Source organism: Apodemus sylvaticus, chromosome 11 (assembly GCF_947179515.1).
Source record: "Apodemus sylvaticus chromosome 11, mApoSyl1.1, whole genome shotgun sequence".
Taxonomy (NCBI): Eukaryota; Metazoa; Chordata; class Mammalia; order Rodentia; family Muridae; genus Apodemus; species Apodemus sylvaticus.
Window position 1 is genome coordinate 45,258,997 of NC_067482.1, and position 18,621 is coordinate 45,277,617.

General features: G+C 44.8%; 1 protein-coding gene across 4 annotated transcripts in view; it reads left to right on the top strand.

Moving 5' to 3' along the window:
* Positions 1–18,621, top strand: part of Tmem156 (transmembrane protein 156) — a 51,327-nt gene that overhangs the window by 25,651 nt on the left and 7,055 nt on the right. The window contains exons 6-9 of one of the 4 annotated variants that reach the window (XM_052198670.1): positions 6,893–6,995; positions 12,775–12,847; positions 15,058–15,263; positions 18,190–18,284. In XM_052198670.1, coding sequence (XP_052054630.1) covers positions 6,893–6,995; positions 12,775–12,796 — 125 coding nt within the window. In that variant the 3' untranslated portion in view covers positions 12,797–12,847; positions 15,058–15,263; positions 18,190–18,284. Of the gene's footprint in view, positions 1–6,892; positions 6,996–8,850; positions 9,370–12,774; positions 12,848–15,057; positions 15,264–18,189; positions 18,285–18,621 lie in introns of those variants that run through there. The other 3 variants (XM_052198671.1, XM_052198668.1, XM_052198669.1) reach the window with 3 other exon arrangements.

An 18,621-nucleotide genomic window follows, 5' to 3' on the forward strand; every position in this document is an offset into this window, starting at 1 on the left:
GGGCGGAGCTTCTGCTGAAGCCGGCGCTTCATGGGGTGTCGATGTATAAAGAGAACTCCTAATAGCCTCAATTAAAAAGCCCCCTGTCCTCTCCGGAGAAGCAGCGAGGGACTAGGGGGATCCTAATTAGAGCAGCTAAGAAGGCCGTGAGCACAGATGCTCTGGCTCCAACTTCATCTCTTTCTGATTGTGTGGCCTCCTTCTGAATTCCTGCTGTCAAATCACATTAAAAAGAAAGACTATGATATGGACTGGGGGGGGGGGGTGACCTTTTCCTTCACCAAAGAGAAATGATTTAAAAAAAACTGGAAATCAATCTAGGACCTTGGGCATACCATGCAAGCACTCTATACCACTGAGCTATGCCCATCCCCCCTTTCTAAAATTTAAAGCAAGATCCTATTAAATTGCTTTTATCTACTGTATAGCCGAGATGGTGCTCAAACTTGTGATCCTCCTGCCTCAGCCTTCTGAGTACCTGGTTTTATAGGTCTGTTACAAGGCCTGGTTTCTGTTTGGATTCCATTTTAATGTCCTCCAGTCTCTCTCTTTCTCTGCTCTCTCCCTCTCTCTCTCTCTCTCTCTCTCTCTCTCTCTCTCTCTCTCTCTCTCTCTCTCTCTCTCTGAGGCTGGTCCTCAAGATTATAGTTCTTCTACTTCAGCCTCTCCAAGTGGTAGGATTATGTTCATATGCCTGGCAAGAAAGACTATTTTAGACTCCTTGAAAAGCCACAGCATTGAGAGATATTTACCGAGATCTTTTGTCTGCAGTGGATGGACAGCGCCTTTGCACTTGTGAGAAGATGTAACAGGAGGCTTCAGATCTGCCGTGCAAACTCTTTTTTGAAATGACAGGAAACTAGGCAACACCCTGTGTTCCACGGCAGGGCAACAGCAGCCACCTAGAGACCCTGCTAGCGCTTCCCTGGGGGATCACGTGCCCAAGGCTTTTGTTAGCTCCTGAGGCAAGCAGTCACCCAGACCCTTAGTCTGGGAAAAATTAGACTGACTGCACCTACAGACCTACATTTAAACAATCCAGACTTCCTAGTTGGTATTAGCAAGTTATTAAGCCATGTTTGGTTAGTAAGCATTAATTAAACAATATTTAATGCAGTTATATATGAATTAGGTTAATAGAAATTTTGTGTGGTTCATGAAAATGTTGTTTAATTAGTAACATATTTAAAAAAAAAACCCATAGAGGAAAAATAGATTTTTAGAGGAAGGTAATGATGGCTCTTCTGTTTGCCAGCTCTCATCTAGCCTACCTGCTGTACCTCAGGAATGGTTTAACCCCGCTCTGCTGAGTTTTGTAGTTGCCTGAGGAAGCTTGGCCATTTCTGTTTCCTGGCCATAATTTTGAGCACAGCAGTCTTGTCTGAGAACAAGTCAGCTGTTCCCTTGTCACCTCATATAATTGGAGAAGTCACAAATTTTAAGTCCTGGCTACCCACAAGATGAACCTCACAAGTTATATTTATGAGCCTATGGCTTTCCTGCATCCAAAAAAGCCGGTCCAGGGCCTCCCGTCTTCCCTCAATGGCTCTCAATAAAAACCCCTGGCTTTATTACCTGGCATAGAGTTTTAATGTTCTGTGCAGAACCAGGGCGATGACCTTTTTTTAAAAGGCCAACAATCCTTTTGAGGCTTAGCATCTTCAAAAGGAGAAGAGGTGGATTCCTTTTTATTTATATTCCTTTAACCTAACCGCACCACCCCCCCACTACCATTCTAAGCTGCTCTTTCTGAGAGAGAAGTGGAGAGAAAATCACATCTCCCCTGAGCGCCGTTTTTAAGGGCCGCTCTTTGGAATGATGGATTACAGGAAGCAGGGAGAGGCAAGGGAGAATGGCGCGCCAGTGTGAGTCTCTGGTAACGCGGTAGCATGAGATAAAGAAAGGGAATGGAAAAAACAAAGCCGGGGCGCCTCATTCAACAGTCTGTTGTCTGTGCGAGCCACGCGCTCCGGAGTAGCTCTGTGGCTCACGAACTACAAATCTAGTATTGTCACACCGGTACCCACTGCGATGTAGGGAGACTCATCCATGCCCAAAACATCCACCCTACGAAAAAGAAACAAAGATTCCTCACCAGGCTCCTTCCCGGCACAGAGCCGGACACGTGTCAGAGCCACGTGGAAGGAAGAAGCGCGCCCCTGATACTTTCCTTCACGCCCAAGAAACAGGGCGGCTCATGCTGTCTGACTTGGTATTAATTTTCTTACCATCTTATTCATTCAGTTATCATTGTCACCGGAGTGATGACTTCCTTTTACCAATCCTTGTGCCCCTCACAGTAGCATAGCTTTTGGAAGGCCATTCATTCGTGATAAAAGTTTATGAAACAGCACAGCCCTAGGAAGAGATAGGTATAGAAAAGGGGGTGGGGGACAAGCAAGAAATGAATCCTGCCGGGTGTAATGGTCCACACCTTTAATCTCAGCACTCAGGAGGCAGAGACAGGCTGATCTCAGTGAGTCTGAGGCCAGACTGGACTACATAGTGAGTTCCAGGACAGTCGGGGCTAAGAGTAAGATCTAGTCTCAAAAAAAAAAAAAAATCAAAAATAAACTTTCAAATTAAAAAATTAATCTTAAGAATGGGAAAGGTGAACATGCCAAGTAGCAAGGACTCTTAATCGCTGAGCCATCTCTCCAGCCACTGCCTTGCGTGTTCCTGAGATGAACGGGAGAGTCCACTTGCAGTCTGCTGTATAATACTGTATTGTATAACACTGCATCAGGTCTCTGACATCAGTGCTTCCACTCGCTCCAGCTGCTGAGGGGGAGAAGGTGTCATTCCACAGCTTGCCTCCAATGGTGAGACCATCACAACCCAAAGCTCTTCATCTGTAACTCTCTTTACTGAGCACTGACCACCTGCCAAGTGTCACAGCAAACACTGGTGCCTCAGACACAGCCCTTCCTGCCCAGGGCCTCAGCAGTTACAGAGAATCTACTTCCCTTGTCTTAGGACAAGGGAAGCCCTTGCTGAATCAAGCGCTGTGTCTGTGCTGTTCTTTGACACAAATCAATTTACTTAGTTTTATAAGCATTTCATTCTTCTGCTAACGAGAAAATGGAATCTAAGAGAGCATACGTTGGTTTACTGGCCAAAGCAACTGAAGGCGCACAGAGCGAGACAATGGGATTTTGTGATACTTGGTTGAAGTTACTGGTTTATAGGTAGTTCCTAGAGTCCAGGTTCATTCAATCAATTCTGCCCAAACAGTGTAGTCTGTAGCACAGTTTTCAACGGAAGTGACAACCTGAGGATCAGGCTGGTTCTTATCAAAACTCTTCTTGCTTTTTGCGTCTAACCCTGGAAATAGAGATGAAACGTGTCCCCTCTAAAAAGCTGTAGCAGCTTCTGTGACACTGTGAGTCCTCAGAAGAGACAGGTTAGCAGTGGTTAAGAGCATCTTCTTTCCTGCAGTTAATGTGGGCGGGTCCTAAGGTAATGCAAAGAAGAGAAAATTGACTTTTATTGTGAAAGAGGCTTAGTGAAAGTCAAAAGTAGGCGGATGGCCCAATTCATAGCATCCCCAAATAAAACTAATAGCACTGTAAAGTTATAGTTCCCAGCACATTTATGACCAGGAGAATAAAGACTATGCAGGTTTCAATTTCCTGCAGAAGAGAAGATAAATGGCTGGTGCCAGATGTTTTGCAACTAAGCAAGATATCTTAATTTTTACTTGCTTTAACTATTCCCCATAATATTGATGACTCTTAAAATGCAGGTTGGGTTCATAAAACAGGGAAGGTTATAGTTATCTGCTTGGTTATAGACTAGCTCAAAATGCAAAAGGTGGCTCTTTCTCTCTCTCTCTTTCTCTCTTTCTCTCTCTCTCTCTCTCTCTCTCTCTCTCTCTCTCTCTCTCTCTCTCTCTTTCTTTTTTTGGAGGAAGAAATTCATATGTGTGAAGAGTCCACAGCTGGAATGATTTATTCTAGGCATTCATTGAATGCCTTTATGTGTCAGCCATTTATACCAGCTCTGAAAGAAAGGACTGCAGAAAATATGCTTCAAACGTGTCCCCCATCATTGCCCAGGTGGTCCCCGCCTGGACTCTCTGCCTCCATTGCTACGCACTGTGTACAGCCCCTTTCCAGCCCTGACTTTGTCTTATGATCTGGGTTTAACCAACACTTTCCAAGATAAATAAATAATTACAACAAAATTAAGTCAGTCTGTTGTTTGCAAGTAGGAGGACCTGAATTCAAGAATAGCCAGGATCTATTTAAAAAAAAAAAAAGGCCGGCAGTGGTGGCAGAGACAGTCAGGTCTCTGGGGCTCACTGGTCAGGGAGCCTAGCCTACTTGGGTGAACCCCCAGGACAGTGAGAGACCCCATTTCAAAACAGCAGCACAAGAAGGGCCGGGCCTGAGGAGAAATGGCACCTCCGGCACATGTTCCCTTGTGCGTGCACATTCATGCACCTGCATACACACAAGCACCCACCCCCAAACTCATTTCATGTAGAGTGTGTGTGTGTGTGTAAACTGAACAAGTAGTTTGTAGACAAGCACATAAAAAAATTGATGGGGAAAACAGGCTTCCCAAACATGAGGTGTAGATATGTTCCCCTGTGGGAGATGAACTGATGATCTTGGACAGAAAACCCACCAGGAGCAAAGTGATATGAAAATCCCTTGCAGGTAACACAGTGGGAACACAAAATTACATTGGAAGGATGAAATGAGGTTAGATCCCAGACGTCCTAGATGCAAAAGACCTTTGATCAGTGATAGAAATCACTGCAGACCAGCCTGGACATCATCATAGGCAGTGTGATAAAGCTTTATTCTACTGCTGGAAATCTGTCCTGTTTGTGAGATTCAGTCAGGTTGAAATCCACATTGGGGTTCTTTTTAATCTTTAAAAGCTCTTTGGAGCTTCCTGAAAAATGTCAAATGTTTGAGAGAGAGAGAATTGACAAATTCTTGAAAAGACATTTGTGATGTTTTCAAATATTCTTGACAGTCCTTGCTGCCTTCACGAGCATTGGTGAATTCATAGTATTTGAAAGGAACTCTATTTTCCAGTGTAGTGTGATAGCAAGCAATTTCACTTGTCTTAGCTATGCTGAAGAAGGTATTAAAATGAAATATATTTGACTTTGGGTGTTTTTTAAAATCAAGTCTTAGAGGTTTCACAATTAGCATATGAGTTGCATGTCTTCGGATACCAGGAGAAACTAAAGATATTATAACACTAGAGAATATTCCAGACCAGCCATTATTTGACAGGTAATAGCTTTTGATACTACATTATGGTTTTTCTCTGCTGTAAAACATCCACAAACTGAATCCACAACCAGACGATGAGCAGCCTGGCTCTCCAGTCAGAAGAACTTTATTAATTCTCCTTGATAATTATTTTATTTTATGAGCAGGCTCCTTTGATATCACCTTTAAGAGCAGTCTTCAAATCTCAAGTTGCAGAGGGCCGCCCAAGATGTCTTGTCAATGGTTGTCTAAGCAATTATTTGCACAGAAAATTCATTCTGAAAGCTTTCATGTACATGCAAGCCCATTTGGAAGTCTAGAACATCCAGGCTCCCAGGCGACTGGAAAGGGGGATTCAAATCTAACAGATTGTAGACAAAGCCTAAGAATTTGTAATCATTGTCTCTGGAGAAGTTCAGGCCGACACACTATTAGTTGCTATACTAGTTTCTGTGGTGTAACCAATTACCCCAGACAGTGGCTTAACACAGTACATGTGTGTTGTCTCTGCTTCTTTGAGTTGGAAGCTCGAGCACTCCTTAGCTGAGCATGGTTTAGCTCAGAGACAACCAACGCTAAAATAAGAGGTTGGTCATGCTGCGGTCTCATCCAGAAACCCTGCTTCCAGCTTCATGCCTGGCAGAATTTACTTCCTTGCTACAATATACTGAGGACCTTGGCTGCTGCTTCTTTTTTTTTAATTTTTTAAATTTTTTTAAAAAAATTATTGTTTGGTTTTCTGAGACAGGGTTTCTCTGTATAGCCCCGGCTGTCCTGGAACTCACTCTATAGACCAGGCTGGCCTCGAACTCAGAAATCCGCCTGCCTCTGCCTCCCAGAGTGCTGGGATTAAAGGCGTGTGCCTGGCTGGACCTTGGCTTCTTGCTGGCCGTATACCAAAGGCTGGTCACAGCTCCTTCACGGCACCCACAGTCCCACGCGACAGCTTGCTTTTTTGAGGCAGCTAGAGTCTCTCTGATCTTGGGGGAAACCTCGTCTCTCTTTGAAGAGCTTTATTAGTAAGTCAGGATCAGAACCACTCAAAATAATCTCCTTTTTCATCAGCTTAGAACTAAGCAGTCCCGGATGCTGATTGCATCTGTAGAATACCTTCATCTTCATCCAGTAATAGAAGCTAATCTCCGTGTCTGGGAACTTCAATGCAAGGCTAGGCTGATAGAAGCAGTACCCTAGATGTGGTTGGTATTTACTGACCATGAAATAGAAATCAAAGGATGTTCGGGGCTCAAGAACAATGGTTCGGTGAAGAGGTGACAGGGACATGGGGGCTCCAGGCCCAGGCAGAGACTGTGTTTCAGGTCCCATTTGACCCTCTTGGTTGGAGAAGTTTTGTCATCTTCCCCTTTGGAGCATTAAATGTGGAATGAATGCTACCTTTAATGGTGACTCTAGCAGAGCTTCAGGTCTCAGTCTCAGGAAACAGGGTGAGAAGGTGAAGGAATAAAGGAAATGAAGGTACAGGCAGAGTTGAGTGAAGTAGGTTAAAAGTATTAGAGCCATTGGAAGGAAATTGAATGTGTGATAGGAATTGCCCAAACCTTTATAGACAAAGGGCAGAGTTTCCTTCCAACACATCCATATTACAAGTTCTTTTTGCCTTGATACTGACTGACACAGCTCTCTGTCTTGAACTGTAGAGTCCACTCAAAGGTTACCCTTAGTGCGGGTCATGGAAGCGCTTCCTCCGATACCAGAGCTTGAAGTCGCTTCTGCTGTGCACCAGCAAGATCAGTACACACGGTGAGTGATGCTTGACCCTATTGCCTATTTGACTTGTGCATTAGAAACCTGGATGGATTCAGGGAACTCTGGTTGACCCTCATCGGCATTTCTGTCTGGGTGGAGAACACAGACATGATAAACTTGAGAAGCCAGCCCACTGGAATTAGGTGACAGAAGCTAAAGAGTTTATTTTCCCCAAGATTTAGGAAGGATCAGCAGACTAATCTTGCAGTCTATTAGACTAATCTCTCAGTCTGCTCAGCTGTCCCTGAAATGTCAGCTAAGTCCTTGGCATCACTTGTCTTGGAGTTGAGCCGCAAGTCAGTCAGAGCAGGAGAAAAGATTGGTTCAGTCGAACCCATCCACCTGGCCACTGAAGTAAAACTTTAATATCCGATAGTCTAGACAAATGCGCATTGACTTGCTATGTTCTAATCTAAAACGATGCTCAGACATGTCTTAGAGATGCTACTCATTCACTCAGCAAATATGTGGTAAGAGATTACAGTGGCACACGATCACAGACGGCAGATAAAGATGGTAACAGGAAGGGAGAGGGAAAGTAGCATTTCTGGAGACCTCCCCCTGAGCATTACCATGGCTGGCTATGTCACAAATTCATGGGACTTGAGACATTATCAGTCCAGGTTCTAGCAGGAAACTGTATTATTTTCAAATTGAATCAAGGAGTCAAAAAAGTTGAGTCAAGGAGAGTTTGATAAAGGGTCTGTTAAGCCAAAATGTGGAAACTCTAGAGGAGGAGAATATGGTTGTGTGGGAAGAACCATCTGATAAGAAGTTTGACCTCAAAGGTTACCATAGCCTTTGGATGCCCTGAAGAGAGAAAAAATGAAACCACCCCTTCCTTTTTCTCAGCTGTGCCAGTGCTCTTCACTGGCCACGGCCAGCCAGGGGTGGATACACTAAGCCAAGCTGAGGTGGTTTGGCCTTCTGGCAGGGCAGTGAGTGGGGGGAAGGAGCAGAGAGCAGATTTGAAGATGTAAATTGAGGATCCTGCCCAAATGGTCAATTCGCAAAGTGGAAACCTAGAGACATGGATCTATTTGTGTTCCGGAAGAAAGTCAGAGGTGGGCGGGGCGGTGTTAGTGCTGTCAGGGTTTGCTGTTGGCTAGAAATGTCTAGGTTTGATCATTAGTGTGCCAAGGAAATATTCCTGAACTGTATGTCTGATACCTTGCGGGCTGGTCCTCATGCAGGGCCTGTTCAAGCTCACAGATGAACATGCTCTGATTTGTTCATTCACCCCAAACATGCATTTAGTGTCAAGAACTCTATTAGCTGGCAAAAGTAACACGGAAGTTAGTGGGAAAGTTAGAGTAGAGAAACTGTATGCTTGTAAAGTAACAAATGTACAGTAACAGAGTCTAGAAGTGCTTACCATGGAGCCACCAGTCAGAAGACAAGATGCCTAGCTTTTACTAAATCCTCCATAAACATAGGAAGTGGAAGAACCATTCTACTGCTATCCTACTGTTAGGGTGGGCTGTCATAACAGAGAGAGATCAGAACCAACTCTTACATTTCTACTGGAAAAAAAAAAAAAGACAAAGGTCCTGTGGTAGAGGAGGCAAGAGGAACCTCTAGGTTTCTTCTGTCCCATGCTCGCAAGTTTCTCATCATTCCAATGCTGTCCTTGTAGGGCTAGAATAGGGGTTTCATTGTGTAACACAGTGGTGGGTAGAGGACCTAGTCACTGACAGAGGGAAAATATGAGCATCAGCATTCAAAATGAATGATTTGAAATTATTCTCCACTAATTCTAATTTAGACAATACTTTTAAAACTATTTCAGTAAATAAACTTGTTTTCATTTAAAAAAACAAACAAACAAACAAAAAAACAAACCTTGCAGGCTATCCTTGGACAATGTGGATGGAAGACTTTGAAGAATAATGGGACTTTTATCTTGGGACTGATCGGGCTGGTAAAGGCTTGGGTCCAGCTGAGGAAGTCCTGAGAGGTGAAAGGTGGGGCTGAGAGGAGAGTGAACTGGAGAGCGTCTGTCTGACCCACAAGACCAAGGGAACAAGAGTGTGTGGAGAGCTGCTGTGATCTGTGGACGACAAGCTGACGAAGCCCATGAGAGAGCGAGAGAGGCAGCTCACCGTTCCCGCCCGCCATCGTCCTGCACACTGTGGACCTGAGGTCTTCATTCTGAGGAGCCAGTGAGCATGAAAGTCCTCTCTCATTGTTGCAGGTGCAGGATAGTCTTTCCTACACAGATGATGAGTTTATATTTGGCAAGTTACTTAAGGGGGCCTGCGTACTTATTCATACATTTATTTGCATTTATAAATCTTGCCTCTTTCGGGCATAAAACTGTTTTTAAAAAAACTTCAAAGATATTGAAATAAAAAGAATTTAAATGAAATGCTTTGAGTATTTAAATTTGATAGCAAATGTTTCCCCTGATGCCTTTGGCTCTCAGATTTGTTAAAGCCATCATGGATGTCAGGTAGAAGCCTGGGTATCAGTTTCAATAAGAAATATGCGTATGCACGAGACCAGCTCGTCATATTGAAAAAAATTTTTTTCCCAGAATTAAGATGGAGCATGGCCCTCTGACATGATTGTGTGACTAAAATTGAGGATCTGGATAGCAGAAGTCAGGACCCCCATCCTGATCCATCTCCTATGAGGCAGTTAATTCATCCTTTCCCGACCTTCCTCAGAAGCAGAGTCTCAGACCCCTTGGGAGAGGAGGTTCTCTCATGCCCACACATCAGCCAGCAGCATCCTTGTCTCCAAAGATTCAGGACAGTTCCAGTCATAGAACTGGAACAAACAGGCTTCACTTGGTCCATCCTCATCAGTCATCATGATAGCCTCCACCGTATGCCCTATTATACCGTCTATTCTTCACCGAGAGCACTCTAAAACACACTCACCTCTTGGGTTGGTGAGACAACTCAGTGGGTGAAGTGTTTGCTGTATAAACGTGAGAACTCAGCACTCACCAAGTTCTGATCCTCAGCACTCAAGAAAAGCTGATTACAGGCCTGTAACCCCAGCCCTGGGTAACGGAGACAAAGGAACTCTGGGGAGGTGGCTGGTTAACCAAAATGACCAGCTCTAGACTCAGTGAGAGACACTGTCTCAAAAGCCAGGGTGGGGGGCTGGGGAGATAGCGGAGCAGGCCAGGGTACTTTCTATCAAGCCTGAAGACTTGAGTCTGATCCTTGAAACCCACATGGCGGCAGGAGAAAATGGACTCCTCAAGTTGTCCTCTGACCTCTGAATGCACAGTGGCTGGCATGTGTATATACAAACACACACACAAAATATAAAAAGTAATGGTGATAATAGAGGAAAACACCCGCCATTGACACACACACAGACACACACACACACACACACACACACACAGATTCTTTGGGTAGTCATTTTCATATAAGGCTGCTGGGCCACATAACATTTATTTAAATAAGTTAGTATGTTTTCTCTTTTTATCTTTGTTAGACATGTAAGACATGGATTTAGAATGTGTGTGTGTGTGTGTGTGTGTGTGTGAGAGAGAGAGAGAGAGAGATTGAGAGAGCAAATGCTCTGGTCAAGGCTGGGCAGCACGTGGGCAGCAGAGCTACCCATTGAGCCATCTCTCCGGCAGCTCCCTGCCCCACCCCCCTTACATAAGCAACTAAGAAGAAAGTCCATTCAAGAACTTATTTTCATTTCTAAATCACAAACTAAAATTTTAATTTTAAAGTTTAGAGACCAGAGATTTGGCAAATGGAAACTCAACTCGTCTTTCTTCGTCTTGTCTCGATATCCCTAATTAATAGATGAGTCAGCTAGGGGCTCTGATTTTTCTGCAGGAGTTTAGTCTTGCCACATGGTGAAGTGGGGCCATTCTACACTTTCCAGAGCCAAATTACTGTTTCTCTTCACATTCCCTATTATGCTCTGACAAGTGACTTGGGAATCAATGGGAACTTGGCTTACAACGGGCATACATTAAGCTTCTGGCTCTGCTAGATTGTGGTAGCTTTCAGAAAGTGATTTCGCTACCTTATATTGAATAACGTTCTCTAATAAACAGTGAGAATCATGCAAAGGTGTAGCTGGCAATGGGGCACCCTGCTAGTGATGAAAGAACAGGCAACTGTGCTGTGTCCTGCAAGAATCCAAGCTCAGAGAACAGTTTCTAGTTGCTGGGAATCATGTCTGAGGAAGACAGCTTCCTCTGGTATCTCTGAACCACCAAACCTCCTAGGTATATAGATTCCCCCTTGACCTTCTTCATGGCTATTATTTATAATTATTTTTACAGTAGTGGAACACCCAGTCCAGCTGGTACAGTCTTTTTTCACTGTAGGTCTTTATAAATGTTGGCTGGACAAAGAGCCATTTATATAGTTCTCACTCTATACCGACATGAGCCGTGTGTAGCCAGTTCATGTCTTCTCAATAGAAATGTCTGACACTTTTCTCCAGGAAGCTCAGACAAAGGAAGCTCTCTAATTTTCCCTCCTTCTCAAGTTGGCCTAGTTGTGTTCCTCCTCATGCCCTTCAGGCAGAAATAGCAAAAGGGAGGAGGGCAGATGGAAGACTGCCCGATAGAGGGGATACCACCCTAGAGCTTCCCTTCTGGGAAGGGAAGAACGCATCTTGCAGGAGACTTCAGGTCGTGATTGCTGCTTGGTCATTGGTTCTGAACAGCTCCTTGAGCCTGATGTCTCTGCTCCCATCTCCACTCAACTAGTGCTAGTTAAAACATCAGCCTCTGGTCCCTAAAGTCCTCCACAATTCATGGTTTCCTGTGGATAACACCGACCCTGGCCTTTCGTGGGTCGTGCATTATAACTGGTTCAAACTTGGCTGGATTCATTCCATGGACTTGACTTCTAGCTTGGCCTTGACCTGCATTAACCTTGAATTTTGTGTCAAGAGTGTTGGAGAGTGGAGAGAAGAAACACAGCCCCTCACTAGGATGCTGCTACAGGGGTTCTGCCACTAGTGACCATGGTGGAATTATGGGAGCAGAAGAGAGGCAGACGCAGGAGAGGATACAGAGGGAGAGTTAGCGAAGCAGGGCGAATACCTTTCTAATGACAGCGAGAATGTCTTAGGGGTTCTATTGCTTCAACAAAACACCATAACCAAAAGGCAAGTAGGGGAGGACAGGGTTTATTTGACTTACACCTCCACATAATTGTTCATAATCGAAGGAAGTCGAGGCAACAACTCAAGCGGGGTGGGAGCTGATGCAGAGGCCATGGAGGGGTGCTGCTTACTAGTTTGCATCACATGGCTTGCTTAGTCTGCTTTCCACAAGCCCAGGGATGGCCCCACCCACAATGGGCTGGACCCTCCCCCATTGATCAGTAACTGAGAAAATGCCTGACAGCTGGATCTCATGGTGGTATTTCCTCAACTGAGACTCCTCCCTCTCTGCTGACTTTAGCTTGTGTCAAGTTGACATACAAAACCATCCGGTATGCAGCCTGAGCAGCCTGAGCAGACACACACACACACACACACACACACACACACAGAAAGAGAGAGAGAGAGAGAGAGAGAGAGAGAGAGAGAGAGACTATGGGGAAGCTACAGGCTTCTGCCTGAAGAAAATAACATTGCCCAAATAAATAGCTGTGGTTTCTAGAAGACACCAGACATTCTAGGGCCCTTCCCACGCCAGTGCTTCTGTCCTAGCCTTGAGTCTGGTTTGTTCCTGTTCTGTGCTGGGTCAGTCCTGGGTGAGGCAGCTCTTCAGATCACCTTCCCTTCCCTGATCTTTTTCTGGTTGTTAACGTTCCTTTTTCTTCATCATTAGAAATGTTCTGTGTCCTGCTTGACTTGCTGCCTTTAGAGAAATGTTGTGTGCACACGCAAGCATGCACATGCAGGTATGTGTGCACGTGTTTTCTCTAGAATTCAGTCCTCTTCTTTTCATATGTCACTGTATCAGATAGTTATTTATATCAGTTTGTCCTCCAGACTGAGAGGGGCAGCCGCACCCCAGCTTCTGAATCCAGCAGCAAAGGCTCCCTTCGTCCTGGTCTGGTCCTTCCTTGTAGTCCTCAGCCTGGCCGATGATGAATATTAACTGTAAATTCATTAAATGGTTACTCGTCAGGGAATAGGACTGCAGGCTTACTCATCAGGATCTGCTAGCATGATATTGATGATGTTCTTTAATAAATGAGGTGGTGGGTACTATACATAAGAATTCATCCTATGGAATTATACTCAGCCATACAGAAACATAAGAATTGCGGGAAAATGTAGAGAACTGGAACATATATTAACCGAGCTAACCTAGATCCAAGGAGATAAATATGTCTTTTTTTCTCATATGGAATCTGTTTTGTTTTTGTTATTTTTAAAATATATTCTTTTATTTATTTAAAATTTATTTACATTTCAAGTGTTATCCCCTTACCCAGTTTCCCCTTCCCTTGGAAACCCCATGTCCTCTCCCCCCTCCCCCTGCATCTATGGTAGTGTTCCTCCACTCACCCACCCACTCCCCCCTCCCCACCCTCAATTCCTCTACACTGGGGCATCTATTGAACCTTCATAGGACCAAGGAACTCTCCTCCCATTGATGCTGACAAGGCCATCCTCTGCTACATATGCAGCAGAGCCATTGAAGGTTTGTGTGTGTGAGGGGGTGTGGCATGAGACTGGAAAGGGGAACCACAGAATAGAAAAAAAGAGATGCTGAGGAAGAGAGGGTAGGTAGTAGAGTCCGGGTACCGTGACAGAATAAACAATACTACTGAGGTGGAGGGTCCAAAGGGCTGTGGGAGAATGGAGGGAAGAGGAGCAACAGAAACAAATTGTACTTGAAATGCTACAATGAAACCAGCCAGTGCAGCCCACAGTTGCTGTCCGTCATGGAGGAAAATCAGGGCAGGAACTCATGGCAGGAACTGAATTAGAGACCATGGAGAAAGGGTGCTGAGTGGTTCGCTCAGCCTGTTTTCTCACACAACTCAGGAGCACCTGCTCAGTGGTGGCTCTCACCTCAGTGGACGCCACTGAGTCATCAACCAAGACTTGCCTACAGGCCAATCAGATGCAGGCATTCTTTTCAATTGAGGTTTCTCTTCTAGGACAACTCCAGATTGGGTCAAGAAGACCATCCGGGACAGATGGCAGCCCCGTGATAGGGGATGTGAAAGGCATGCTTGCATTTGCAAATCCTGGCTGTGATCTGAGGCCAGAGAAAAATACTTCCCGATTCTTGCTCTAGTCTGTCTGCCAGCAAATGGGGTTTTATTTATTTTAACTTAATAGTGATCTAATAATAATAATATGATGTATTTTCAGATAAACTTGGAGGTTTAAATGATTTTAAAGTATCTAAATCAGTAGTTCTCAACCTTCCTAATGCTGTGACCCTTTAATACAGTTCCTCATGCTGTGGTGACCCCACATCATAACTGTAACTTTGCTACTTTTGAAATCGTGACGTGAATGCCTAATATGACAGACGTCTGAAATGCACCCTCAGAGGGGCGGCAGTGCAAAGGCTGAGGACTACTGATCTAAAGGATCTTTAGAAAGTCCTCCATGAATTTTATACTTATGCACTGGGAATCATGTGTGTTAGTAGAATGATTGGTCTTGCAGGTCCTGTGAAATGAAGAAAAAATGTAGCATGCATGATAAGGTAGACAAGAAAACAATACTTCAAAAATCATGATTGGAGAGATGGCTCAGCGGGTGATACATAAGGGAAAGAGAAATTGATGACGATATCGGCATCAATACCTGGCCTGTACTCTTCCACATACATGTACACACATGTGTTCATATACATGTATCACACACACAGACACACTTCATGTTCTGACTCCTGAGAATTATAACTATTACTGGAGGGAGCTTGGCAGATAATACTGCTTACTGGAAGAATATAGTTTTATTGGTTATCACTTGATACTTTCATCTTCACACGATGGAAGGCTCAACCAGAAATCACTTTAATGACAAGATTATTGTTTTACTTAACATGGAATTCTGGACCTGCTGCTCTCAGGGTTGGTTAATCCAAGACTCATGCTGTTGGACACTCAAATATTCCCTCTTTTGTCTCTGCCAACTTTAGCTAGCTGGCTTCCATCTTTAGGCATTTCCCCTCGAGGCTTCTGGGAGAGATTTATTAAATGGTACGTTCCTGGCACCAATGGTCATCACAGACCCGATCTCTTTCAAGAGCAAAGAAACTTGACAAGAAATCAAAAGCCTGAGGGCATGAGGGAGCTGCGCTGGAAGGAAACGAGGAGGCTCGAGAAAGGGGCAAACATGGTTAAAGTATGTGGTATACTTCATCAAATCCCTTTCGAAACCACCACTATGTATAATGAGTGCACTCGGATAAAAAGGGGGGAGGCTGGGAGATGGCTCCGTGGGTAAGAGTACTTGATATGCAAACCCAAGTTCGAATCTTCAGCCCTTATATGAAAAGCTGGGAATGGATGAGCATGACTGAACCCCAGAATTGGGAGGCAGGAGCACCCCTACATCTAATGAAAATGGTAAACTTCTAGCTGAGTGCTAGGCCTTGCCTCAAGGCAGTAAGCTGACGGGGGGAGAGGGGAGAATTGGTGGTAGGGGGGCGGAGGGGTAGAAGAAGGTACCCAACATCCTCCTCCCGTTTCCACATGTATGTGCAGATGCAAACACTCCCACACAATCATGAACACACACACACACACACACACACACACACACTTCAGAGAGAAAAAAAGCAGAAGAGTAAAGAAGCCTTTACCAATCCCTTCTCTTATCAGACTACCTAACATGGGCCACACATGCACTCCTGGCCACCTCAGGGCAGAGTGTTGGAGACTGACTAGTGTAGACCAATCAGGAGATGGCCTGACTCTCAAGAAAGGGAGGGGAATTGACAGTCAGTTTAAGACAGGGCTTTGTAAGCAGAAAGGAGGAAACAATTGTTGGGTAACACTAGGGATATTCCTCCTCAATATTCCTCAAAAGTGTGGAGAGAGATGTTGTAAAATATATTTAATCTCAATCATGGACTTCTACCCCACCTTTGATCATTCAGTTTCTGGATAAAAGACACACAGCTTTTATATTTATAATAAGCCTTAATCGGCACTAGAGCTGGGCAGATATCTGCTCTCTGTGCTATTAGAATCTATTTTCCCATCGATAACCCCGTTTTATAACATGCCTCATTCCACTTGGGCAGGTCTTAACCTTAATTGGCCAGCCCTCAAGGCCATATTTTTATGACTCACCTACCCCATGGTGGCTTCCTCCTCTCTCCACCTTCTTCTTTCCTTGTGGTTCTCCCAGACCCCAAACCCAGGAACCCCAAGCCCCGCCTATCTCAATTCTGCCCAGCTATAGGCTGTAGACATCGTTATTTAACCAGTCATTTAAAAGGTCACTTTGTAGGTGCAGATTTCCTTGTTCCTGAGGGCAATCAGGCCTTAAGAGCCAATTTTTAGCATTACAATACAAGTAGCATCAGATTAACCCTCTACAGAGAGGCTGATTTAAAAGCATCTGCTGGGGGTTGAACCAAAGATTTGGGGGTATATTCATCAGTTAGGTACTGAGCTGCACCCCTGGCTCCAGACTAGTCTCTTCAAGAATGCTAAGACTGTTTTTCAGGCATGAGTCATTGCCCTGTATCCCGTGGTGGAAGTCTATGTCTAAGTGTGAAGACAGTGCTGTTTGGGGGCACTGTCTCTACCCACAGTCATAAGTAATTTCAAGTGATCTGTGAAGGCAGTCTATGTGTTTTCACATAGGAAAGCGATCAGATGTGTCACAAAGGCATGTGGTAGGAACAGCAGCACAGTAGGTGATCTCGCCTTTTGATGTGGCCCTACTCCAGGCTTTTGCTCCAGCTTGGGAAGACTGGGGATTAAGAGCGCTTGTCCAGCAGCCGAGGCTACCCAGAGACAGATCCACATGATTGTTTGCCTCGGAACTTCAAATTATGAGGCCACTGAAAGAAAGATGGGGAAAATGGAACTTATTCACCTCAGAAGCAGAACTGCCCTGGTCTCCACCCACAAATCTCCCCCCCCCCCCCCCCAAGAGGCCTTGTTTCCCAGCTTGGTTCTCCTTGCCTCTTGTCTCTGTGAGCTCCTGGAAGTCAGGTCCAAAGGAAACTCCAGTTCCCCAAACTCCAAAACACAGCCCAAACATCTAGAAATGGGTTCAACCAGGACTACAGCAGTGACAGATAAAAGCCAGCACTCCTTAGGGACACAGGAAACTTCTGGAAGCCCAGCCCATCAGCTTCCCCAGAGCAAACCTCTTTTTTTTTTTTTTTCCACCTCTGGCAAATGGGATTCATTGTTCTCCGATCAACACACACACCTGTGGCACACTTATCATCACATCAAGGTCCTTGTTAGTCTCTGTCTCTCTCAGTCCCCACTTACAAGTACTTGTTTTACATCTCAAAGCCCCCATGCCAGTTTCCTGGCCCCTCCCTCCCCTAAGTACTCACTCTCCTTATAACCCTGCAATTCTTATTATCCTTTCTCTAGTCTCTATCCCCTGCTCCCCTCTCCAAGATAGCCCTGGCCATGTCCAGTCTGCCGGACATGTTCAGTCTAATTTTTTCTCTCCCTGATTCTTCCAGATGTCTCTGACTATTCTCTCTCTCATATCTACAATAAAGCCCTCTCAGACCGTGGAGTAGTCACGTTGTCTGTTTATAATGCTGGTCATGTCCTTATGTAAAGGTCCTTTCCTGTTCATGTTTCTAGAATTGCTTTCTGTTGCCTGTCCTATACGAGCAAGATTTACATTACTTTATAAAGCCACAGGCTATTGGAGCTCTGAGAATACAATAGCCCAAGTTCAACATCATCTTTTTCCAGCACACGAAGTTAAGACAAGGTCTCCTCCCTCCAGGCCTAGTGTAGGATTGATTTTATTTTAAAGCCCTTTTTAATATAAAGCACAGCGTCTTTCCTTATCCCGTTGTCTTAGAAATTACAATATTTAATGGAGAATAATGGCGTAAAAGTTTTGATGTCCCCACAACTGACCACTTTGAATGGTTTAAGATTGATTTCTAGGTAGTCCTTTCAGGGATTTGACATCTGATAAAGCCAGATGCCTGGGCCTGTCCTTATCCGAAGCTGCATTCTGGCTCTCTGTAAATGTTTATCATTTGAGTTTGGAAAGTAAGCAGTTTGTTCTGGAGAATCTTGTGGGCTGAGTTTCTGAAATTGACTGTTTGCAGCTCCCAGCCTGCCTCTTCCAGCTGTGTCCGTGGGGAGAAACGTCTTCAGTCACAACACAAAGTTCATTGCTGCTCAGTGCTTTCAGTGGTCCAAGGTCAGTCACTGCTCAGGGGAGCACAGTCAGGGGAGCACTGCCATGGCAGCCCCAGGTTGGAGTGGGATTTAAGAGGGGAAGTGTACCAGAAATGATCTGAAGCACTACCTTTGTTTGAATTCATTCACTTCTCCTTTCTTGGCTATGAGGGGATTCATCCTGTTGCCCTCCCTGTGGTGCTCTGAATGGGAATGGCCCCCATAGACTCATATATTTGAATGTTTGGTCATGAGGGAGTGTCACTACTTCACAGGGATGAGGAGGTGTGGCCTTTTGGAGGAAGCATACACTGGGGGTGGGCTTTGGGGCTTCAAATGCTCAAACCAAGCCTAGATTC